This window comes from Acomys minous (genome assembly GCF_964271855.1).
Source record: "Acomys minous genome assembly, chromosome: 5".
NCBI lineage: Eukaryota > Metazoa > Chordata > Mammalia > Rodentia > Muridae > Acomys > Acomys minous.
The window spans coordinates 122,373,266-122,400,086 of NC_140494.1; the positions used below are offsets into that span (position 1 = coordinate 122,373,266).

The window sequence follows — 26,821 nt, forward strand, 5'->3', positions numbered from 1 at the left end:
TCTCGGCACAGCCCTCTTAAGTGGAAAAATGTACCCTATTTATACAAATTTTTGTCAACTCCACACCGATCCCACAATTAGAAACTCCTGCTATTAATTGAATCCCCCTCCCCCGCAACTTTAGACAGAGATGCAGGTCACACCGAAGCCTTCTGAGGGAGCCAAGACAAACGCAGGCTATTGGTGTACAATTAAGAGTTAATCGGGTTACATTTGAAAATTCCATTTTTATTTGTGCCAGGGGAACCTTTGCTCGAATAAATGAAGGGTTCCTATTCTCCCACTTCAGACTCAGTGACCATTTATAGGGAGAGAGCAGAGGAGCGGTAAAGCAGGCTACAGGGAAGAAACTAGTCCACACTCGGGCAAATGTCTCTCGGTAGACCAGGGCTTGATGTTCAATTCGAATCTTGAAAATTAAATAGAGGACGGAAGGCCCAAATGCCTGCGCTGCCTTTCTGTAGTCTCTAAATGGCCATGCGAACCTCAAATTATCTGTAGACAGGTTTAGCACCCCCCATAACTGTATCTGAAGCTATAAGACTCCCAGTCCCCAAAGGTCTTGCTCAAAACTGCTACAAATTAAAAAGCAAACAACCCATTAAACAAATCCAGCTGGCTACAACTGTAAACAGGAGGCTTCTCGTATTTTTCCCCCCAGCCCCTGACATTCCTGGTTAGACGCATTAATAATTGATAAGAATTGCATCTATTTATCAGTGTGCTCTCACAGGGAAAACAACTTTGCTACCTTCAACAGCAATTCCCGAGTCCTGGGTGTCTGGCTTCCAGATCCTTTTGTGCCTTGCACAGCTAACCATTCCTGGGTGACTGCAACCTGACCACTATTCCCGTCAGCCCTGCTGCACGAGGGTGCTGTGCATCTAGTGTGCTGACTGATGTGGACCTTGGGCCTCCTGCTACTATCTCATTAGGAGAAGAGGGTGCCAACCAGGGGGCCCCCTCTAGGCCTAGGCTTGAAAATGGTCTATGTGGGATTAATGGTTAGAGGTGAGCTCTCCGGTAGTCAGATGACAGTGGTGTGCAGCGATACCTGCCTAGCACCACTCCAGGCTGTCCCCACTCCTGGGTAGGACTGAGACACTAATGGTGGCTTTGCTGTTGATGGCCAGGCCGTGCTGGTTTGTGAAATGCTTTGATTATCATCCTATCAACAGTCATGTCCCTAGGAAGCTGACTGACCCTGGACGACCTCTCCCAGCAGGAAGTCAAACAAAAAGTTTCAGTCAGACTGTGCACATGTATGGGTGCCCTGATTTACGCGTGTACATTCCTATGGGTGCCTTGACTTACAGGTGTGTAGTAATTTTCAGGGATCGCCTGTCCTTAGGTGAGCTTCTTCAGGGAACTCGTCCTGTTTGTCTTCAGCTGTTCCTGTCCAGTAGTGTTTATTGACTGGCTTAGTGAGAATGGTGCATGCAAGAAATGATCAATAGCGTTTAGCCTGATTGAGAGGCAAGGCCTGAAACAGGCACTGAATTATGAGACCACGCTCTTCCTTCAGCAAACTTACAATCTAGTTGGAGGAAAATTGAATTTTGTTAAACCGTGAGCTTTCCCTCTGGCTGCTCCTTCTAATCACCCAGAGGGCTGTTAAAAAATAAAATTAACAACACGACAACACATGTCTGTTCCCTGACCTCAGGGTTGGAGATGCTCCATGTAGTTAGAACCTCACATTTCTTCCTCTAAGCCTCTCAGATGGTTCTGATGAGCTGTGAGGCCTGACTCTGCACACACTGACTGGCTCTGGAAAGCTTAGCAATGTGACCAGGTGCTGCTCAGAGTGGGGGAGTGAGCCCTGCTGCAGGAGGAGGATGGAGGCCTTAAAGAGGCAAGAGGGAGGGCTGGAGACATGGGTCAGTGGTTAAGAGCGCCGCCTGCTCTTCCAGAGGTCCTGATTTCGATTCCCAGCAACCACATGGTGGCTCAAAACCATCTATAATGTGATCTGATGCCCTCTTCTGCAGATAATGCACTCTCATACATTAAACAAACAAACAAACCTTAAAAAAAAAAAAAGAAGCAAGAGGGTTGCCTTCTCAGCTGGACACCCAACAGCAGAACCTGCAGGAATCTAAGTGTGCCCACTTAGGGTACTTAGGGATACAGGGTAACAATGCAGCTCCCTCATCCCCCAGTGAGTCTGACGTGAAGGGAACAGGAGGCCAACTGCTCCATCTACTGCATCTAAAATAACTCTTTTTCCTTGTGGGCTATTTCTGAAACAACTCACTGTGCCTTGAAAAGAGATGCTGGGCAGGTGACAGCTCCATAAAATACAATGTGTTGTGTGTTCGGGCTCAAACAACCACAGTCTAAAACAGGGAAGTCATACCTGTCGTAATGGACCAGACTTGGGGCCAGTGAGATGGCTCATGGCTGCCTCGAGCCTGGCCTTCTGAGTTTAATTCCCAGGGTCCACGTGGTGAGAAGTGATTCCTGAAAAGCTGTTCTCTGACCTCTACATGTGTGCCGTGATGCTTGCACATCCAACAAGCAAACAAATAAATATACGTCATTAACAGAGAGAAAGGGATCCAACCCAAAGGATTGGGGAAAGCTATCCTCATCTGGAAATGAGCTGTCAGATCACTATGACCAAGGCTAGGCCTTTTCCATCATGTCTTGCCATGTGCATGCATAAAACACACACAGACATACAAGCATACACATACTCTCTCACACACATTTATCTTTTAAAAGTCTTATAAAGAGAGTAAACGTTTACATCTAAGGAAGAAGGAAGCTTGTTTGCTGGGGTTATAATCCAGAGTCTGGCTGAAGTGCTAACATGTTATCAGAAATTCAAATTAAAGCTGACTGATGTAGCGCTGTCTCAAGCACTCTCACGGTGACTCTGGCCTTGGAATCATATGCAGTTAGCGTGCTCACATGAACTTTACTAGATGACGCCCAGCATAGACAAGCACAAGCATTACTCTAATGGCCTTTAGAACCAATAGAAAAGAAAAAGGGTGACAACATGGTCATGAGTTGTACCCTGTGTGGAGCCACTACCACCATCTGGCAGGCAAGGGCTCTTGTTCTAGAAGGGGCATCCAGCCAGGACTTCTGTCTATAAATTCTGGGTGCCGCAGCTAATGAGTGTCTAGGCCAAGTATAGAACCCAAGCCAAAGGGAGATCTGCAAGAATGAGCCAGATGCTCAAGGACATTCTAAAAACAGGTTGTATGTGGGAGACATGTTGGTAGAAGTCTGTAATCCTGGGATTGGGATTGAGGAGGACCTCAAGGAAGGGGGCGGGGAGCAGGAGGAGGAAGGGGAAGAGGAAGAAGCAAAAGGAAAACAACAAACAGGCAATACGCAGATGTAGCGAAGGGCATCACTTTCACAAGAGCTTGCTAACCATCCTTAGTATGTTGAAAAGCGTAGGTTTCCCTCAGCACAGCAGTCCTTGAGCACCGAAGGACACTGCAAATGTGCCTTTTCTGGCCTTCAGCCTCTTCAGTAGGATGTGCTGGCGATCCTGGACAAGCTGGGTCCTATGCTTTCAGAAAGCTGGGCATCTTCCCACAGAGGACCACCCAGCCTCAGAGATGAGCCCCTCTCTGTCCTTCAGCTCTCTTTACCTGTCTCTGTAAAACCCTGGTCAACCCCTTCCTTTTCGTCTTTCTGGTCAAGGTGTGTTCTTACTACTGAGATAGCAGAGTAGAAATCATCTTACTTTGCCAAGTGCACTTTGGCCCTTTCACAGTGATCAGAAGGTCTGCATCTCACAGTGAAGACACTGTGTGTGTGAACCCCAAAGTCATTCTGGGATCTGAGCACAGGAGGGACCAAAAATCTAGCCTGGTACCCCTTCACTCTTTGAAAGGGACTGTACAGATGTCTGATTTATCACACACTTTGATTAATTAGAATAACCAAGCAAAGTATCTGAAAATGTAATTACAATTGGGTTCAGGCAAACAGAAAAGCTACCAGTGACAATTTAATTTAGAGGAGTTAAACAAGTTAACATCTCTTTGCAAGTAATTAAATGTTTAAGCAGGTTTTTCTGGAGCAGGTTGGTGTTTAATAGCCCCCAAACATTCCCACCTCTCACACACAAAGCCTTCATGGAAGCAGCTGGGATCAGGTGGAGAAGCTAACCTCCAAGACCCTGCTAAGGCTGAGCCCCCTCCCCTAAGGCCCACCCCTGCCTCTTGGATCTCCAGTCCCACTGTTTACATGGTTCCTAAACACATCGTGACATTCCAATCGCAAACTGAGCCCCAGGTCACTTCTTAGGAACAGAAAACCCAAACTGGGAGAGCTGCTAGCACAGGAGATGCCCTGTTCTGGTATGCACAGGGGAACACACAGGGGCATGCACAGAATAACAGGCTTTATTAGAGCCCACAGAGAAAACCCGTGTTTTTAAACAGTTACCGAAGCAGGAGAGTAATAGCATCAAGACAATTTCTGTGCCAGCTTGTTTTTCTGAGATTCTCTCTCACTGAACGGCGAGAACAGATAATAACTATTAGTAAATCAAACTCCTCTGCAATATCCAGCTGTGCCTCATGCATTTACATACAGATAGAATGGGTATATGTTTTTAATATGTATGGGATCCGTACTTTTCCCATAGCCGAAGTGCGTGCTGCAAAGGAGGAGGAGAATGGGTTCAGATCAGCATGAGATAATAAAGTGGCCTCGATAAAGTATTAGCCAGCGATTGATCTCAAACCGGGACGCTGCTTTCTTCTGACCTGATTACTTACTATGCATAGATTCCATTAAATAGAGCTTAGACACGGGAAGCTCGGGGAAACGCTCTAAATGCATAGAAGGATCTTCCGTGCTGAGCCCAGATTGTAACTGTGTGGGTGCCTGTGGCCCTCACCCGCCTGCTCCCGAGCTATGACCCTCATTGGGGACAGGCTGGGAGGTTAAAGGGTTGCCTGACAGCTGGTGGGAGTCTGGCAGAGTCCCACCGGGAGGACGCTTCCTTTCCCTCCCCCACACCAAGCAAGCGTTCTCCCCGGGAGCGACTGCCTCCTCCTGAGCTACTTGTCTGGCCCTGACAGGAAGCTGGAAAGAGCCAACCGGGAAGGCAGCCTGGGAGCTGAACAATCACTGAGGGTCACGGTCCCTTTGAAAAACTGGTGACAACTATGAATTTCTTTTTTCATGAAAAAAAAAATGCAATCTGCACATGCACAGAGGATTCCGCATGTAATTTCAGGTTCTTCACATTTTCCCTGGTCCAGGTCCCCCGACCCTGCACATCTCCTGGCTTTGCAGAGAAGATGCTGAAGGGGCAGGGGGTGGGTCACTGCTTTGGGGTGATACAGGGAAGGGCTGTGGCTCAGGTCCTTGTCAAATCCCAGCCTGATCTCCAGTGCACAGAACTCAAAGGCAGTCATAGCCTCAGATGCAATTGTTTGTGGTTTGCACAAGCAAACTGCCTACACAGCAGCGTCCCACATACTAGCTGCTTAAACATTTAAACATACAGTTTGAATAGTAAAATAAAACTAGAACTCCCATCTCAAGGTGCTTCTCGAGCTTACACTCTGTGCTCGAGTTTAAGGATCTAGTCTCTAGGAGCGTCTCAAAGTGGAGTGATGAACAGCCAAACAATAAGAAGCAATGCCAAAATCAAAATGCCAACAAAACAAAACAAAAAACAAACAAACAAGCAAACAAACAAACACACACCCCCACCTCTTGTTTTGGACTCATATATATATTATCTCTTCTCAGAGTCCATACTAGGATGTTTATCAGTTGGCAAAGACCACGCCCCAGAAAGAGGCGGTTCCTCTTCTAGTGGACAAACATCACCTGTTCTCTCACAAGTCTGTTTCCAGTGGAAAAACACCACACACCCTCACACAAGTCTGTTTCCCATCCCACACTTGGGATCAAAACAACATGTTTACATCCACTACACTAATGTAATATTTTGTCTCTTCTAATCTGACCTTTGACTGGACGGAAGAATTTCTCCACGGCCTTCGTAGCGTTTCCTCCTTTCCTCCCGAGCCCCACCCATCTACGTATTAGGCTCTTGAGGGCTGAAGAAACCTTGTCGTCCTCGGCAAAAGCGACTTCCCTGCAGTTGAACAGGAGCAGCATTTCCAGAGTGTCTGCTCAAGGATACGGGTCTACACAGACAGGGCGCTACGCTGCTTCAATGCAGAGGCAAAGTTTTTAGAAGACTGCAGAAGAGGAATTTCTCTACTAACTGCCTGCTGGTGATACACCTTTGTGGGTTTGTAATTTTATCAGGCCAAGGTCAAAGGCAGTTCTGGTCCAGCAGGCATTAGGGGAGTGGTTCTCGACCTTCCTAATGCTGCGACTCTTTAATAGTGTTTCTCATGTCCTGGTGACTCTCAACCATAAAATTATTTTTGTTGTTACTTCATAACTGTCATTTTGCTACTGTTACGAATCATAATGCAAATATGTGTTTTCTGATGGTCTTAGGTGACTCCTATGAAAGGATCATATTTGACCCCCAAAGGGGTTGCGATCCACAGGCTGAGAACCACTGCACTAGAGGCTTCCACAGCTCTGAAAAGGTGTGGGGTGCACACACACGGGTGCTTTGCCTGCTCAGTCTCCTTTGCCTACAATGGCCCCTTGAAGATTAGTACACTTCAACCCACGCTTCAGAGGCGCCTTTCATACACTACCGTCTCCACACAGCATTTGCCCTGGCTTCCAGGTGGGCCCCACAGAGCTCTCGTTGCCCCTTTAAAACCGCTACTTCACTCTGGCTAGCTGGGTACCAGCCTTCTCCCCACGAGGGTTACTGCCCTTTAAAGCAGCTGCTGGGCCAAGCACAGGACTCTGCCCACGGAGGTCTTCAAATAGCGCAATCTGATTATTTGCCAGGTTCTGTGATCTCATAAGAGGAAATGCACGTTAATGATGAAAAATTTGAGTGTACTGTTATTTGTGTTTTGTATGCAAACATGTGTGTAAATGTGCCTAACCTGTGGAGGCCAGAGGCTGGCATGTGATGTCTTTATCACTTTCTACTCTATTTTATAAGACAGGGCCTCTCCCTGCACCTGGAGCTCACTGACTGGCTGGCCAGAGCCCCTCCTAGAGCCTCCTGTTTCCCGCTTCCCAGCACTGGGATTATGGGTACATGCCATGATGTGCCTTTAAAATTTATTTAATTATTTTATTTGTATATGATGTGCTTGTGTGGGATAAATATGTGGGGGCCAGAGAAGGACATCAGCTGTCCTGCTCTGTCACTCTCCACGCTGTTCCTTTGAGACAGTGTCTCTCACATGAAGCTCTCCTTTTTAGCTAGGCTGGCTGGCCAGTTATCTCCTGATGCCTGGCTTAAGGGTGCTAGGGATCTGAGCTCAAGCATTCACACTTCCATGTGAGCACTTGGCTCCCTGCACCAGCTCCCAGTACCTTCTTTCAAAAAAGATTTATTTTGGGGCTGGAGAGATGGCTCAGAGGTTAAGAGCACTGATTGCTCTTCCAGAGGTCCTGAGTTCAATTCCCAGCAACCACATGGTGACTCATAACCATCTATAATGTGATCTAATGCTCTTTTCTGTCATGCAGGCAAGCACTGAATACATAATAAATAAATAAATCTTGAAAAGATATTAAAAAAATAAAAGGAACTAGACTTAAAAAAAGATTTTATTAAATTAAAAAATTATGTGTATGAGTGTTTTTCCTGAGTGTATGTGTGTACTACTTTCATGTCCTCAGATGTCAGAAAAATGACATTAGATCCCCTTGAACCAGAGTTACAGATGGCTGTGGGCCACCAGTGGATGCTGGGAATTGAACCTGGGTGGGTCTTTTGGAAGAGTAGTCAGTGTGCTTTAACCACCAAGTCATCTTCCTACTTCGTATGTATGTATGTATGTATGTATGTATGTATGTATGTATGTATGTATAAATAAATATGTATGAATCATTATGAGTTTATGTGCCACATACAGAGGCTAGAGGGGGTTGGATCCCCTGTCTCTGGAGTCACAGGCAGTTGTGAATGCCTGATATTAGGTAGGGAACTGACCTGGGTCCACTGCAAGAGCAATGCACACTCTAACTGCTGAGCCATCTCCTAAGAAGTGGCGTTACAGGTATGAAGCAATGTGACCTGTGTAAATCCCATCTACCAGACACTGGGCCAGTCACACCGCAAGCATTCTAAACACTCCTTGGCCCAGCTTTGAAAGACTTCCACTTAGGGCATAAAAACAGCGACCTGAAGAGCAACAGAGAGAAGGATTTAGAAGCTGTACGCTGAGATGGACTCTGACCTGAGATTTTAATGGTCTTAAGAATTTAACCGCGAGTTCCATGTTTAATCTCAGAACGACATGGACAATCATTGTAAAGCTTGATATTGGCTACTTGGGTCTATAAGGGTCTATACTCTACCAAATATACAGACAGTCTGATGTTGCTACGTGCACGGCCCGGTCCTGGGTCCAGGCGATCTGGCCTACCTGTCTGGCACTCGGTTATTTAGACAGGACCACGTGTGTTCCCAGTCACAGCCCCACCTGAAGTTCAGGTGAGTTTCCAAATGGTGACCTGGTAACTTAATACATCCACACACCTCATCTTTGAAGGCTCTGACTGATAAGGAAATTTTTGATAATTCTGAGGCCCTCACAGCTGACCCAGCCCAAGTACAGCCCCCTATGGTACTCTGCTGGCTAGAGTTACTGTACGTGGGAGAGAACCTGATCTCTCTCTTTCCCCCCAAAAAAAACCAGGCCCCCACCCACAGCGACAAATGGGCTCTACAGTTCTGGTACTCCAAGGGGAGGCTCGTGGCTTCAGATAGGAGCACCATCAAATAGGTTGCAGGTAAAGGAAAAATTAAATCCATTAATATGTTACAAGGCAGAGAGAAATGGTTCTTTAACACTGGGTTGCCAGGATGTGACTCAGGCTCAAGACAAGGGACAACTCACTGTCTTGTAACTTCCTACCGGGGCTGATTTTTAACAGTCATCTTGACTACTGCAGCCACCACCCATTGTTACCTCTTCACCAACAAGGAGTGTGCCTCGCTTGCCCTATACCTCTGGGGATAAATTCCACCAAAAAATGGCGAGAACTGCCAAAGAGAAAGTACAAGATGGTACTTCCTGTGACTACATTTTTCTTTATTATTCATATCTATATATATGTTTTTTGTTTTTGGTAGTTTGAGACACGGTTTCTTTATGTAATAGTCCTGGCTGTCCTGGACTCACTTTGTAGACCGGGCTGGTCTCAAACTCACATTGATCCTCCTGACTCTGCCTCCCTGAGTGCTGGGATTAAGCGTGTGCACCACCACAGCCAGCTATATTTGTTAATTAAAAAGATAGGGCAGCCCACACGAGGGACTAAAGAGGTAAGTGCCCACCCTCTAGCCTTATTTTTATGACTTGTACTCCCTTCCCCGGGGGTGTTTCTTACTCACACATACATCTGCATGCATTTATGAGTGCACACATGATCTTTTGTTTATAAGTGGTCAGCTTGCTGCAGCATCCACTGTGCACAGGCACACAGGTACGTATTTTATGAAACCCACTTCTTTGTTTTAATGGCTGAGCTACCCAGCCACAGCACAACAATGAGAGGCAAACGCGTCTCCATTTCTAGAATCTGCTCCAGGCTTTCTCACTTGTGACTAATGGCAAGAACTCCCAAACCCAAAGACCAAACAAACAAATAAACAAACAAACCCAACAACCAACAAAGCCCCAAACCAAACAAAAACCCCAGTCCCCCACCTTTAGTCTGGATGTGAACCCTTCAGTTACAAACTGCAAAGGTTTTGGCGACCAAGTTTTAATTTGAAGCTTTGAAGAAAAGTGAGAGCTAGTCCAGCGTGACACGAAAGAGAAATGAACCTACAGGTGACACCAAAGGGAACGTGTAGGATGGACTCTGTAGGACACAGAAGTTGGGTGCTTAGAAGGAAATCCGAAGAACAAAACCCTCTGAACCAAGATGTGTAAACTGCACCTGGTTAAAAAGGCTGAGGTTGGCTCTGGTTGCTGTCACCTGACGACAGTACCAGACAGGCGGGCCGCACTCCCGGTTACCAAGGCTCCATCACAACGCCATCCTAACAGCTTGCACTGTCAAATCAACAGTGTGCAGCAAATGAATGACCACTTGGGAATTGAAAGGGAGCCTCTCTGTTCCTCTCCCTGCTTGAGTGAAAACTGCCATTTGCAATCAAAGCCAGCTTGCCTTGGAGCTGGCGACACAGCACCAAGCACCTCCCAGAACCTGTTTTGGAAGAAAGTCCAAAGATTCACACTAAATTGATCTCCTTTTGTTCTACGTGAACCCAAGAGGGAACCACCCTACCTTCAGGACTCCCTGGAGGTAGGACCGCACTCCACACTAACTTTTCTTGCTGCCTTCTGCTACCTGCCTGGGGCCTCTCAAAGGCAGCACTAAGCTGTGACCTCCAATACGGCAGATGAAGAGAGTCCTGCAGGAAGCTTCAAAATGGTGGGGTTTTCAAAAGTGAAATAAATTTAAGCCCAAGGGTCTGAGCTTCAAAAATCCCTACCCAGGGCTGGGGACTTGGGTCAGCAGGGGAGCTCTTGCTTAGCATGCATGAGGCCCTAGGTTCACTCTCTAGCATGGAAAGAAAACAAGAAACACCCTGTCTGATAAGGTACATAATGTTGACTTCCCGGCCTGCGGATTTCTTAAATGTCCTAATTTTAGGAAGGGCGGGAGCGGGGACAGACTTGTACCACAGGCTGGCCTTGTGTAGCTGAGGGCACCCTCAACCTCGGCTCCTCCTGCTTCTGCTGCTCCAACGCCACCATCACAGGTGTGCCACCACGCTAGGTTATCAGGTGCTGCTGCTGGACCCCAGGGCTCCGAGCATGCCAGCAAGCGCTGTACCAAATGAACCACATTCCAGGCCCTCGTGCCTGGCTGTGGGCACTCTCCTGCACCTGAGAAGACTCACTCACCATCAGTTCCTCAGGTGCTGGTCTTTCCTTGGGCTGCTTCCTCATGCTGCAGAAGGAAGACAAAAAAAACCCCTCATTTATACCTGGTTTTTCCCCCTGTTAATTTCCATCCCAGTTTCTGCTGGAATTTGGAAGTTTGCAAAATCCACCAGCTCAATGCTTGTCCAAAGTACTAATATATGTTCCTGCTCTTATGCTGTCTTTGTGTCAGACTTCTGGGGACACTGTGAATCAGCCTTTTATTAAGGCTACTGTTGAAATAAAGATAAGTTTATTGTAATTTTATTTTGTAAAGATTTATTTATATTATTTCACCTTATGGGGGTGTTTTGCTCGAATGCACGTATATGTAGCATGTGTGTGCCTGAGGCTACAGATGTCAGAAGATGGTGTCAGGTCCCCTAGAATTGGAGTTACAGGGTGCTGGGGACTAAACTCAGATCCTCTGCAAAATCAACAAGTATTCTTAACCACTGAACCATCCCTCTAGCCCTGTAATTCTATTTTTGAGATCATCGAGGAAAGAGCAGTGCTATTCTCTTCCTGACTCAGTTGTCAACTTATTTTGATCTTAAATTCAGGGAACAGTGTGTTTCTATTTTGCTCACTGGATAAGAAGGAAAAAAGAATGGTGACAATCAAGTCACAGGAGAAAACACTCCTTGTGCTCTCAATGCCAAGCTATAAATAAAGGTCAGAAGTGTAGATAATACTACAGGACTACACAGGGCTCCTTAACACGTTCTTATCTTGCATTTATTTTAGCTAAAATGCAAGGTAATAATTCATTTCATAGCTGTGAGACAGCTAAGTTTATTTAAGCCCCTCAATGAACCACATTCCTCATGCAAACAGTTTCTTGTCTTCCCTCCAATAGCTAGAATTAGTAGCAGTTGCATGTACTTAGCTACGTGATGCAGGACCACAAATGGTACAGAGGTGACCTTGGGAGGCTGCCAACCTGTGGCCATGCTTGTTCCAAACTCGGAGAGCATTTGTGAGATGAATTCATGAAAAGAGACTGCTGCATTTGCTGACAATACTTTTTTTTTTTAAATAGAGAGATTAACGATTATTTGGTAAACAAGAACCATAGTTATGAACCATTAATGACACTGAGGACATTTGCCTTCCCTATAAATAACCATATGCACCTCTCAAATGCTGCACCCATTAGGCAGTGACTCAAGCTGTCTGCAGTGGAGTTGGTAACAGTCCTGATCTGACATTCCAAGTAGCTGTATCTCTTGGGAAAACAAGGCTATTACCCACGATCACTTCTGTTTCGGCTGACATCTGTGGAGATTTCAACACAGGTTATCCCTCCCCCTGTCTCCATAAAACTTTTATATAACTGCCAATTAATGTTTTGGATAGGAGGGTGGTAACGCCTCATGCGCTGTTCTCCCTGGCTGCCCAGCTCACTCCACCTCCAGGCTGCTCTCAGACCACACAGAGACCAGGCAGGCGTCGGAAATCCATGCTCTCTGTGATGCCCAAAGCCAAGGCTCCAGGCAGCCTGGAACTGCAGTTTGCTCCTCGGTTTCTGCATAAAGCGGGGCATGATGTATTTCTGAGTGTTTTCAGAATTATCTGACTTGGAAGTTAAGGGGTTAATTTGTCTCTGGACAAGGGCTCTAACGAACAGTTTTAATTCGCTTCAAGAGCTTATAGGCCCTGTGTTTAATTAATAAGCATTCTCCCCAGTATGGCATGCTTTGGAAACAAAAAATTTTTGGAGTAAAAATAGTTTCTAAAAGCTATAGAATATGATGTATTTTAAGTAAATAGAAACAATTACAATGCTTCGATCTGGGGGAAATTTTCTTCCTCATTTTTTCTGGTGGACTATAAACCGTACGAGACATTTTCATTAAGAGGTAACATATTACACTCAGTCAAAAAGGTGATAAAGCTTGACATTTATATTAAGGAATATTTCTTGGTTTCACTTTTGTGTAACCATCAGATGGATCATGGTGTGTGTGTGTCGGGGGAGACAAGGACTCTGTGCTGTGGCCCATACCACCGTGTAGTGGCCCAGAGCAAAGGCTTCTCCTGGCAGGGGCTGCTTGTGTACCTCACAAGAAGGGAGTTATAGAGGAGTTTCAGAATGTTTGCTGCTGGGTCCTGCCTCCTGCTCTGGAGATCACCATTCCAATGTCCCTAATTGCCTCTTCTCTCCGGGGTAATTCCCCATGCTGGGGTGAGCCAGAGGGCAGTGGAGCAACTGGCCTCCTGAGGCCACAGCACAGAGGTCCAGCAGGACTGGGGAGATGGTGAAAGGGCTAATAAAAGAAAGATGCGCCCTGCCTGGGGGGGGGGGGGGAGAAGGTGGAAAGCTGACGGAGAAGCCTGGGCTGAGGGCTGTTTGTTTCTTCAGGTTGGAAGAATTAAAGCCTTGCACGAGGCTGCAATGACCACTTGTGCAAAACCCTGGGTTCAGAGGGCTTAAGGGAGGTCTCTGAAACATTGATCTGCAGTGAGATGTGACCAAGTTGTGTTTAAAATACACCTGCAGACAAGTTACTTACTAAGGATGGGTGAATTAATAAACTACTGTTTTTGCTATGTAACAGGCAGTTTTATGGGTAACTTTAAGTTACATTAAAAAAAAAGCTTTATATGTCTACAAAAGGGGCTATAAAATTATGTCTTTTTTGGGAAGAAAAGTCAAAGAGGATGACAACAGTCCCTGTGTTGGAGGGAGCCCCTTCTCAGTAGTTTATTAAGATGGGGGCACCTCTGAAATATGTTCACAACCCTTTGTGTAAATAACATTTACATAATTTAAACAATTTCTTGGCTTTGTTGCTCCAGCTGCCCAAGGCCCCCCGAAGTCCCTCCCATCTCCAAAAGGAAGCAGGGGGAGTCACAGGGTCTCAGAGAGGCTCGGAGTTAATGGCATGTATCATTTACATTGAGGGCATGGCGGGTTGCAAACGGGGAGGGCTCACCACTGAGTGATGAAATGTACGAACGGCTCCGAGAACTCTCCAAGCGGAAGGACCGGCGAATCCTGGGAGGGAGGAGAAAACAAGTCACCCGGAGTCACAGGAGGCTTTTTTTTCTTTCTTCCTCTTCCTCCCACTGTGGAGGAGCTGGAACGCCGTACGCCTCATCCAATTAAAAGGACTGGCTGAGCCCTTCTCCACACAGCGAGGTAAAGATGCCAAATTTCAAGCCACACACATTTTATGATGGTGAGAAACGGGAGAGCAGAGAGGGAGGGGAGGTGAAAAAAGGACAATGATAGCCACGGGGTAGGAAGGAAGGTAGGGAAAGTGTAAATGAGAAATTAATGATTATTTAAGTAACACACAAATGGTCTTGTAATTAACAAAGAGCTGGGAAATTATTCTTGTTTTGACCTTTGTTTCTTTTCCCAGATTTGCTATTTATTTACACTTTCCTGTTATTTACAATTTTTTTTCTATATTTGACTGCTCTTAAATGCTTGCCACCTTCCTGTATATTTGCATTGTAGTATTTTTGTTTCTTAATTTAAAAGTAAGACACTTTGTAGGGTAAGTTGTTTCCTGAGAAGAAATTTCACCCATTCTGCCAGTCTGGGCTGACTGCTGTGTCAGGAAGCACGCGAACTAGGGACATGAGAAAATCCCACCTCCTCAGCCAGACCAAAAAACAAGACAAAACAAAACAAAAAGCAAAAAGCAAAAAAAAAAAAAAAAAAAAAAAAAACAAGACCAGGGGTGAGGGGAGGAGTAGCTCAGAAAGAGCAGAAAACTACATGGCAACAAATGACTGGGCTCTGTGACCCAGGGAGAGAACCCCATTGCCATTCGCAGAGGAAGGCTTTAAGAATTTAGGAGTTTTTCCACGAGTGACAGAGAGCGCCGCTGTGTTTATAGCGTGGCAGCTCAGGATGTAATGAAATTACACTGCAGAGTACTTCAACAGTCATCTCATTAGGCCTACAGTTGGAACAAGAGAGCCACATAAAGTAGGCAGCTGCAAATGACTCCGTTCTCATCTATTCTCATCTGCTATTAAAAATACCTTTCGGCGCCTTTTTTTCCCTCCCTGACACCCTACACAAAGTGCCCTGCAAAGTATGATACATGCACCTATTTAAATTAACAAAGGAATGACTTATTTTAATCTCACTGCGCTTTGGAGTGCTTTGGCCATTTGGATGAGCAATATATCATTACATACAACCTTCCAGCGCTGCAGGCTAGGAACTCAGAGCATGCAGCATTTGGTGGGAGCCAAACAATTTCTCTAGCACACAACTGTGTCAAATGCATGCATGTATTCATTATGGAGAACGAGAGGAAATAGCTTTGATGTGGTGGAAAGCAGAGGAAGATAAAGGCACCTCTGCACTGTGCGTGTCATTATCAATGGTGGCAGATAGACACAACCGAACAGCCTCCTATGTGATTAGTAAATATACATATAATATACATATAATTGCTGTGGCCAATTATCAGAAAAATGAGATCGGTAATTACAAGACAGAAAATTAACTAGAACTCTTATTAAGGCTTTGTTTCCAATTCAAACAGTTGGGAAACTGCTGGAAAATACAATTAAATCAAAAGGAACTGAGGGGCCAAACCAGCACCCCCCCAAAAAAAAGGTATGAGTGAGAAAATGAACAAGATGTATCCTGTTTTGCATGTGCACACTCTGAGTTTATTCATCCAGCGGAAGCAAGGGAGGGGATGGCTGCAATTCCAAACTTGAAATTGTCATCAGTACAGAAAGCCTTCCAGGAGGAAAGAAAACAAAGGAAAGCAAAAGGGGTGTGAAATAAAAGCTCATCAACTTCAAAGCATCAGGCACAGGCAATCCACAGAGCAGGAGGAAGAGGCTACTCAAAAGGCGGGAGACCCACTAAATAACAAGACCAGCCCTCCCTCGTAACACCGCTGCAAAATGGCCACAGAAGTCCCATTGGTTTGAAAAGCAGAAATAAAACATAGTATCAATTTCAGACCTGGTCTGTTCTGAGGAAAGGCATCTAATATATATATATAGCCTGGGTCAAGAAATGACATTTTAGCTGGGTGTGGTTGTATACACTTTCAGTCCCAGTGCTCAGAAGGCAGATGGATCTCTTGAGTTTGAGGCCAAGCTAGTCTACATAGTGACTCCCCAAACAGTCAGGGCTATATAGTGAGACCCCGTCTCAAAACAAACAAACAAACAAACAAACAAACAAACACAAAGAAAACCCCAGAAATGGCATTTTTGTGTCTTCAACAAGCATGAATGAGAAGGTAGTTAAAAGTTAAAGACACAAAGATTAAAAACTCTATCCGAGAAGCATTGTTACTGCATGGACCTTTTCTTTTGTGTGTGTGTGTGTGTGTGTGTGTGTGTGTGTGTGTGTGTGTGTGTGTGACTTCAACTATCTGGTGACCATTGCTAAATTTACTTATTTATTATTTTTCAAGACAGGGTCTTACTCTGCAGGCCAGGCTGGCCCTGAACACATAGAGATCCATCTGCCTTTGCCTCCTGAGTGCTGGGACTAAAGATACACACTGTCAGGTCCTGCCCAGTAGTTGCTTTGAAACTTAGTATTTAGGAAAATAAAGCTTAATTTCTTAATGTGGAGGAATATTTACCAAGACAGTTAAACGTCTGGACTGGACTCTACAAAGCTCCTGTATAAAACACGGTGCTAATGTGGCCTTGGATTGAAGGTGGGACGCCAAGAGCCAGTGGTGAGTGAGAGGTGCCAGGCAGCCTGATGCGGCAGTGGAAGGGAAATACAACATGGAGTACTGTGCATGGATATTTAATTTTATTTAAGACCTAATATCGTAGCCTGTTACATCCCTCATATTATGAAACTATGGAACACTGGGTGGTAGCCGTGAATAATTTATTTTACTTCTGAAAACACTAGCCCATGTTGACTTTGGAGAGCCACAGAGAGCAGATTCTCACCTCAGTGGGGCCTGGAAGAAATCACTCACTGGAGATGTGGGGGGGATGTTCTAATCTCATGTGCGTGCTGCTGGATATTTCTTTCTCATTTTAAAATCCACATCTCTCACATGCCTCAGGAAGCCTATTCTGAGAAGCAGAGGGCTGGCTAGGGGGTGGGTGAAGGGAACAGAGGCAAAAGTGGCCGTGGAGAACTTTGTGTTCCATAAAAGTGGGCTGTCAACACGCTGAGAGCGGGCGAACAGCTTGAGAATGTCCATACTGCTGCAGACACTTTTCAAGCATATTTTTTATCTTAAAATAAAAGAAAATAAAATAAAAGTAGGAGTTCGTGTAGCTCTGGATGAGAAAGCCCTCTGAGAACATGCCAATTTTGTTATTTTGTTCAACTTTTAGGGAAGGAGCGAGGTCAGGCACAAACTAAACTTTGGGCTTTGGTTTCCCAAGGGTGCATCGGTGGGGAAGCACCCCATCATCAAGAGGCCAGAGGGTACTGGGACTCATCCTGAGGGATTCAGAGGTCCTAGTAAAGTAGATACTGCTACATATAAAAAACATCCTCTGTCAACTGGGCTCAGGCAAGGGGGAGAAATTAATTTGGAACTGGATGTGTTGACTGAGGAAGCGGGTACACTAGCGCCTCAGAAGTCTTGGTGAGAACCAGGAGAAACAGGCACTAGAAGTCACCTCGAGGGCTTTCTTGTTTGGATGCTTTTCATAAGCATCTAAGCATTAAGGATTGGACCGCAGGAGTGGGCACAATCTTAGCCAAAAGCTTTAACCTGAGACTCAAATCCCCAAACAACTTTAGAATCCTGCTAAGGGCCACAAGCCAGATCCTGCCACCAAGCAGGCAACTGCTAAATGACAGCAGCCACCATGAAGCATTTCAGTAAGCAGATCTGTGCATGCAAGGGGACGGTCTGCCAGTCTCAGAGGTTTCATAACTATCTGGTCAGCCTCTTCTGCTGAACAACCACACATACAGGCAGGCTGCACACCAGAGAACAGCGAAGGACACTGGGAAAAAAAGTTTGAATGATGCCTTTGCCTTGTGAGTAATGAACAGTTCAGAGAGGTCAACCCATTACAACCGAAACTGTTTAATTATTAATTATGCACAATCTCTGAGCAAAGGGACAAGTCCGGAATGTTTAATGTGTGCTAACTTCAACTGGACTCTCTCTCTGGGTATTTTGTTATTAGCACTTGTCAGCAAGGTACTCAGGCATAAAAAAAGACAAGCAGCAGAAAATCGTGTGTGTGTGTGTGTGTGTGTGTGTGTGTGTGTGTGTGTGTGTGTGTGTACCTTCACACTCACTGAAGTGGAAGAAGATGCTTAAAGACACTCAGTCCCAACCGTAGCTGCTGCCAGCTCACACACTTGTGACTGACTACAAGGGCAGGAAGGTGAGTATTCCAAATCAGAAAACATGAATGAGAAAATGCGTTTGAAACAACTGACTTAAAAGGGAGGTCACTTTTGTAAAAGGATATCCTGTTTGAGAACCATATTTTTGGCTTTAAAAGGGTCGCTGTGAAGCTGGAAAGGGAATGCTTTTTAAGTGGTTTGTATCCCAGCACTGGATGGCCACAACTGCTTGTGATCCCAACTTGAGGGGACCTGACGCCCTCTTCTGTCCTCTGTAGGCACCTGCACTCATACGCATACATCTACACGTACACATACATATAATTAAAAAAATAAAAATAAATCCTTGAAAGAACCTGTGCCATTAATGTTTGTGTCTCTAGTGTCTCTTACTCCTGTCCCCACAAACAATCACATGTCATGTTGTAAGATGTAATTGAGGCCAGCGCCCAGATCTGTGCCCATGTTAGCTTCCCAGTTGCTATACTGTGTTAGACTTAGGGGAGTTGAAGGTGGAAAGTAGGTATCGCTAGTGTCTCCAAGTACATGCACATCTAAAATTATATTAAATGAGAATACTTAAATAGAAAAAGCTATTTCAAAAAATTCCTAGCTGGGCATGGTGGCACACGCCTTTAATCCCAGCACTCTGGGAGGCAGAGACAAGCAGATGGCTGTGCGTTTGAGGCCAGCCTGGTCTACAAAGCGAGTCCAGAACAGCCAAGGCTACACAGAGATACCCTGTCCTGGGGGAAAAAAAAAAAAAACAAAGAAAAAAGAAAAAGAAAAAGAAATCCTAGGAAGCTCAAATTCTTAGACCTCTGCGTTGTCACAATCCAAAAAAGTTGAGGGACGTTTGCATAAAACATATATCTGAGGACTTCAGTTTTATGTTCATCTAGAATTAAGGATGACAATGGACTTTTATAACAATGTGGTGGTTAATTCAAACACTGTTAGACTTCAACACGAAGCACTGCCCCAAATGGTGAGTTACGTATTTGCTCCGCACAGGAGCACCTACCTCATCAAAGACAACGAGTCTGAGTCTGGCACTGTGGGAAGGCTGAGACTAATACCAGGGAGCGGTGGACGTGAACCTTTGTTCTCCAGCTGCCTTCTTTCCCCACTCCAGGGAACACACGGGGTCTGAGCACCATGAGCGTGTCTATCTGCTAAGATACAGCTGTCCCTCCAAACAAAGACTTTATTTTACTGACAGGGAAGGCTAACTAAACAATCTTGGGGGTACTGACTTTGTGTGTGTGTGTGTGTGTGTGTGTGTGTATGTGTGTGTGTGACCAATGTTAAATGAAACACAGTAAAGCCTTCTAAAGAGCGAGGGGCTGGGGAGATGGCTCAGTGGTGCACAGGATGAGGACTGGGGTTCAGATCCCAGCACCCACGGGTGTGCTCCTGAAAATACCTGTAACCCAAGCACGAAGGGGAATAGAGACAGGGTGGTCATTAGGGCTGGCCGCTCCAGGCTCAGCGAGGGCCTCTGCCTCAAAGGACAGGTGGAGAGTGATAGAGAACGCCTGACCAGACAGCCCTCTGCCTTCAGCACATACATCTTGACACATGTGTACACCCTACACACATGTGCCTGTTCCCCTCCTTCCTCACATGCGTATGCAAAAGAGTAAGCTTTCTAAATTGTCTTATTTTATTTTATTTTTTTTGAGATAGGATCTCTCTATAGAACCCTGGCTGTCCTGGAACTCACTGTGTAGACCAGGCTAGCTTTGAACTAAAGGCATGTGCCACCACCTCTGGCCTGCCTCCTAAGTTTTAGAATAGCCTATTTTTAGATATATTGTTGCTACAGCACCAACCCAGTAATAAGTTCACATTAAAGGATCACATGAGCCAACACTGAATCATGTTCTGTATTTTAAGGCTAAGTCTTTTAATTTGAGGCTGATGTTCCTGCGGTTTGGCCCAAACATATCTGGTCTTAGGTCCTGTGGTTCATACTAATTAGCACAACAATTTTAGATCATTCCATTTCTACTCATGGTGCTGGGGTCAAAGGTTATTTGTTATTTCAGTGGCTTCAGGTCAGGTTTTGCTGTCAGATTCCCAAATTGGTTTTTGATCCTCACTGTTCACTCCTTATGCTTGTCACCTCTGTGTGACAACTGTCAGGATTCACAGGCCACGCCGTGCTTCCAGCGAGGAGAAAAGCCAGGGCCAGGGATGTAGCCCAAAGGGCACAGTGTGTAAGCCCCAGGTTACATCCACAGCCTCATGGAAAACTGGGTGTGGTGCTACATGCTTTCAACACCAGCACTTGGAAGGCGAGGGCTGGAGGACCAGAAGTTCAAGGCCACTCTTGGCTACTTAGGAAGTTCAAGATGAACGTGGAATATAAAGACTCTGTCTTTAGTAAGTAAAATCCAATAGCAAAAGAGAAGAAAATTAGATGCTCCCCCTTTTGTTAAATATATGTACAGACAAGAGCTAGTGTATAAACCAAAAGCTTCATGTGCAGTAGGTAATTGAGGTCTTGGGGGGACGGGCTCAATGGGTAAGAGGGTTTGCTGTGCAAATGTGGTGTCTTGAGTTCAAATCCCAAGAACTTGAACAAAAAGTAAGATGTGGTCATGTGTACCTGTATCCCCAGCTCTGTGTGTGTGGTAGTGGTGGCAGGGTTAGATCAGTGGGGGCTATCAGTCTCCCTCTGGGTTCGGTGAATGACCATGTCACAAGGTAAGGAATGACAGAGTAGGATGTCCAACGACCTCCTTTGACCTCTGTGCTCACATAGGTGTATGTTCCCACATACATGTGTACATATACCTTACATAGATACAGAGCATACATGCTCACATATACACATGTTAAAAAAAAAAAGAGCGTGGCGGCTTATGAGAAATTTGTACGTTTTAACACTTTAAACGTCCTTCAGGGCTGTATGTGTATACTTCTTGCTGTCATGACTGCCGGAGAGAGGAGAAAGGTAGGAACAAGGGTGCAGGTGTTTCTGCTGGCTAGGTACCCTGTTACAGACATGAGCCAAGCCTCAGTGGAGACTGCAGACAGAGCTTACTGAAGAGCACGCCACCTCACCGCCTGAAGTGCACTCTTTATCCCATGCTGAGATGAACTTGCCCGACTCTGGAAGTGTTCTGAGGCCAGCACTGGGGCAGGAGCGAGGCTCTGCATTAGCAAGGCACGTGACAACATCAACAGAGAAGATGGCCTCTGAAGGCTCAGCTGGAGTCCAGAGCCCCCTCTACCACACCGCTCCACACGGGGCCCGAGCCCCCTCCACCCACACCGCTCCCCACGGGGCCCGAGCCCCCTCCACCCACACCGCTCCCCATGGGGCCCGAACCCCCTCCATCACACCACTCCACACGGGGCCCGAGCCCCCTCCACCCACACCGCTCCCCACGGGGCCCGAGCCCCCTCCACCCACACCGCTCCCCACGGGGCCTGAGCCCCCTCCACCCACACCGCTCCCCACGGGGCCCGAGCCCCCTCCACCCACACCGCTCCCCACGGGGCCCGAGCCCCCTCCACCCACACCGCTCCCCACGGGGCCCGAGCCCCCTCCACCCACTCCACTCCACTGGGCCTGAGTAAAGATAGTGAAAGATGATTCAATTTCCACCCTGGGTCACCCCATGTCTGGGATTGCCAGACGTGACAAATTATACATGTGGGCATTTTGGTGTGAAGTTCTGTCTGCTGGGTCTGGCCTGACAGTAGCAGTTCATTTAACCTGTCTCCGATGGGCCTGGAAGTAGGGGTTAAAGGCCTGAATTCTCCCTACCGAAACATCCACCCTGCCCATAAACCCTTCAGTCAAGGGTACCAGCTGCTAGCCAAGAGAACGCCACCACCAGATGGCTTATAAAAACCCACACCGCACAAATGAATAGGTCTAAAGGAATCTGTCTCTGGGTAATTTGAAACTGACATCACAGATATCTTTTCAGTCATATCTGTTTTAGAAGTTCCTCAATATGAGGGTGAAAAAGAAACGTGTTTGCTATCAATGTCACAATGAACCGGTTACTAATTTTGCCATCATTAAAAGATTTACACAAAGACTTTCTAAACATGGCAAAAATCTGGTGTTTTATAAAATTCTTTGAAAACAGAACTGGAAAGTAGGTTTGTCTTCTAAACTCTCTGAGGTGGCTCCCTTCCCAAAGACAATGAGCATCTTTTTCTCTTTTTATTTTGGGTTCTTGCTGTTCATAAGCTACAGGGAACGGCATTATTTAGAGGTACCCGTATGCACCCCCCGCACACACTCAGTCACACACACACCCAGTCACACACACCTCCCTTTCCTGCAGCTTAGGCACAGCTGCAAAAGCACACTTCGCCTCATAGCAACGGGGGTTTCATTTACAAAAGTACAGCCCACTACGGTCCTCACTCTCTGCAGCTTTCCCAGTGCATTTCATAAAAAACACTGCCGCAGATAATCAAGCGTGACCACTGACATGCACAAGATTGAGTTTTAGGGCCCATTAAATGAGCTCACCCTCCTGGGAAGTCGCGCTCAGGCTGGTCTGGGGTAATTATTCAGGGACTCCTACCTGTGGTTTTACCGTGTCCCCACATAGTGTCTGAATTCATACATTGGTAAGGTCAGCCTTTTTTTCCTCAGGAAAGTCCAGCTTCACATGCTTGATCCAGGACCCACATTATCACGCTAATACACGCTACTGGCAGTTTACCAGGTTCTCCCTGCAGAAGAGCTGATTAAAAGCTGTTGTAGATGAAGCTATAGTAAGAAAAGAAAAGAAAAGGAAAAAAAAAACCCAACCCCAAAACCAAAACCAAACAATCAAAAAACGGGAGAGAAAAATAACCGTCCATGGATCGGAAACGGAGGACTAATCGCTTTGCAGACTCCTCAGCTGCACAAAGGCACCTGATCCACTCACGGCTCAACTATAAGAACCTGGCAGGTTCGCGTCCTGAAAACTCAACAAGCCAGAACGCCATCAAGTCAGACTCGGAGAATTCACTGCAAACCCAGAGTCCACGCCCCTTGCCACACCGTGTGTCCCCCTGAATGTTCACTCAACTGTTAGAATAATTACTGCCACTTGCCACCTGCACTGCGAGCTATGGAGAAAGGGAAAACCGTAAGTGAACTCGAGTGAACTTGAGGAGTTCGGGCAGAATCAGCTTACATTTTTAGCCAAACCCAAAGGCCCATCCGCTGCAACAGCAAGCTTGGGATTGTATGGGAAACCGTGCTACACTTAGCTCCATAGAATTAACAGGGAGGGAATTTAAAGCTGGCTGAAGGAGACACTGCATCAGTTTAAAATTAGTTAATATGAGAGAAACAAAGGGGGGGGGTTGGGAGGATATGAAACAAAACAAAACAAAACTACACACTGTGAAATGAACAAGTTCAGTTAGAACGTTCACCAGGATTTGGGAAATCATAATGCCATCTGCTACCCTGGACCCCAGAACATCAGGGATCTCGGGGGCCCAGCCGCCTCCATTTCCAGGAGGAAGGAAGACGGCCGCCTCCATTCTGGAATGGCCGACCAGTTCATGGTCTCTTCTGAGGGCATTTCACTTCTCACATGAGCATCTCCCCTGGCTTAGGGAAGCTAACATCAGGCAGAATCATTACAGCAACCGACCCTGGCAACCAACTTGGGTTCAGGGTGTGAAGGTCCCATCATGGCGGATTAAATGAGCACTGTCCTACGGCGGGGTAAGACTTCACAATAGCGCAAACATGTTAAATGGCAGCAGCCAAAACTGGCCCCACCGGGCAACTGTCCATTCACATGATGCTATTCACAGGCCTCCGCCACCACGAAATTAATTCATTAATAATACATCAGGCTTTGTGGACAATTCAAAGAAACAACACAAAGCTACGATGTATCCTGTCTGGTCTAAAGATTCTCGGATGCTCCCTCCCAAATCAGGATGAGATAAAAATCGCAGTGATGGATATATTAGTATTTTGGTTGGTGAAAAAGGAAAAAGTGGAGAAAATTTCTCCACTGAATTTGCTCAGTGCCACTAAGAATTCATAAAAACATAGATTTTTCAGCATTAGATAGTAAAGCATGTTAGTATAATAGTAAGTATAACTGTGTTTTGAAAATTGTTTTTTTCTCTCCCTTCAAGTGACTTTGAACATCTTTTAGACTATCAGAGAGAAAAAAATTTCTCTTACATTGTTTCTCCTATAACATTTTTTTAACTAATTCCTCCCTCCCACGAACTCATAAATATGAATTAAATATAATTATAAGTGAACAGAACATTAACTTTTGGATTACTGCTGTGTTTTTGTAGAATGTTAATGTCATTTCTAAAGAAGCAGCTATTGTCAATAGAAGAAAGTAATTACTAATGGAATCTAGCCTTAACCTATTTGCAATCTTCAAACCAGCCAAACTGCATTAATTTAAACACACTGGACGTTTCAAAGGAGGTATCAGGTCTCTAAAGACTGACTCACACAAAAGTATCGGCTTCCAGGTTTCCAAAGATACATCCTCCCATCACTGTGAGACATAGGTCTAGCTAATACACGGCTGGAGGACAGGACTGCTGTGTGCATCTAGGTGCACTGGCTCGCCAAGTTTCCGAGGCCTCCGCCATTAACCCACACATGCTGCAAGTACCGGAGAAAAACCTCATCAGACAGCTTCCCCTTTGCCAGGGAGGGGTGGGCGCTGACACATGGTCAAAAGTGCTGCCTGCGTGGGCTGCCGAGGGTCAGGCTGGGGCTCCTTTTCCTTTTGAACACGTGTAGTTATGTGCTGTGGAAGTGCCAGGACCTCTGCGTGCTGCCAGCAGGGGACGCGGAAGCTGGCTGTCCTCCTTCTTGCTGGCTTCAGAGCCCAGGGAAGGGGGAGCAGGACGTTGACCCCTTAGACTTTCTGAACGTGGAGCGGGTACTGTTAGGTAATCGTTCTCAAAGACTTTCCCTAACACTCCCTTCCGCTCACAGCCCAGAACCTTCTTAGAAATGATTCATTCTTCAGAGAACTTTCCCGCTTTCCTTCCTTCCCTCTCTTGCCTCAAAGATAGCAGAACCTTAACAGCCAGCTCTTTAGCTTTACCACTGAGCTACAGCCTAGCTGCAAACTACAGTATTTCTTCAAGGCCTGGAATCACTATATAGGTGACAAAAATGAACCCCTCTCTGAAGTTCCATGCGTCTCAGACCCATGAGATAAACGTCCCCGAAATCACTATGCTGCTGGGATGACTTTGGACTCTGGGGTTGACAGAGCTAACGAATGATGTTTTAGGGGACAGCCAACACTTTTTCAAAATAATGTGTAATGTATGCATGCGCATGGGTTTATGTGTAGCATGTGTGCACATATACCTATGGAGACCAAAGGACACTGGATATCCTAGAGAGAATGTTGCAGGGGGTTTTGAGCCACCAGATACGGGTGCTAGGAAATGAACTGCAGCCTCTGCAAGAGCAGTTAGTACTCTTAACCACACAGCCATCTTTCCAGCACAAATAGTCAAGATTAAAAAAACAAAACAAAACCATAACCCATGGACTCCTGCACCTGGATGCTGTAGGGAGCTGTGTAGAGAGCCAAGTGACCCAATGCCCATTACATCAGAGAGGCTGCTTGCTCCTGTGTTTGCTAGGGTGGGGTTCTGAGAACATTAATGAGGGATTTAAAGGTATGTGAAAACTAACTCTTAAATTATTTTTAAAGGAGTTTTTTTTTTTCCCCTTGGGAGCGCTGAGACCAAACTCAGGGCCCCATGCCTGATGCATTCTACAACCGAGCTAACCCCTAAGCCATGAAAATGAATTCTGGAACCAACAGGAAGATACAATCTCATTTGTAAATGCTTTTTAAAAGTATGATTAAAAAAAATCAAACCCACAATGAGCCCATCATGGTGGCACAAGCTTTAATCCCAGCATTCCGAGGCAAGGCAGGAAGATCATGAGTTTGGGCCACATAAGTAACTCTATGTCTGAGCTTCTAACACTCTCAGACATCATTTCATGGCAACTGTGTCCTTTACACACCCACAGGCCCCTTATGAGGGCTTTGCCCTCTCTAAGGACCAGTCAACACCAGCTCTTCCTGGTGTCACAGCGATTACAGGCATCTTCTGGGAGGCAAGTGAATGCTGCCTAGCTGTTAACAGTTAGTCCATCAGTCTCTTTACTGGCCATTTGCAGGTCTTTGGAATAAAGCTATTCAAATCCCTGCTCATTGTCTTTTCGCTTTGCCTCTGACTTGTGTCTTTACATATTCTGGAAGCTAGACTATTATAATATGTATGTATGTATGTATGTATGTATGTATGTATGTATGTATGTATATGTTACTTAAATAAATGTTTTCTTATTCTGTTTCCCCAACCCCCAAAGTTGCTCAGGATGGTTTTAAACTTATGGTCCTTCTTCTTCAACCGTCCTGAGGGCTGAAATTCATTCTTTTGCTTGTAGCTGAAAACAACTCTGCTTTTGCCATGGGATGCTCTTGACATCTTTGTCTGGAAACATGGGTATGCACACCAGGCTATTTGTGGCCCCCTGGCTCTATCCCAGGTTCCTGCC

At 45.8% G+C, this 26,821-nt stretch overlaps 1 protein-coding gene across 8 annotated transcripts in view; it reads right to left on the bottom strand.

Annotated features, from left to right (window-relative positions):
- MAP2K5 (mitogen-activated protein kinase kinase 5) overlaps positions 1–26,821 on the bottom strand; it is a 223,792-nt gene that overhangs the window by 21,595 nt on the left and 175,376 nt on the right. For 6 of the 8 annotated variants that reach the window (XM_084781425.1, XM_084781423.1, XM_084781424.1 and 3 more), the window contains 2 exons: positions 13,925–13,986; positions 10,968–11,013 (listed from right to left, as the gene is read on the bottom strand). The exons of the other annotated variants lie outside the window; for them this stretch is intronic. In XM_084781425.1, the coding sequence (XP_084637551.1) occupies positions 10,968–11,013; positions 13,925–13,986 (108 nt within the window). The remainder of the gene's footprint in view (positions 1–10,967; positions 11,014–13,924; positions 13,987–26,821) is intronic. 8 annotated transcript variants of the gene reach the window in all.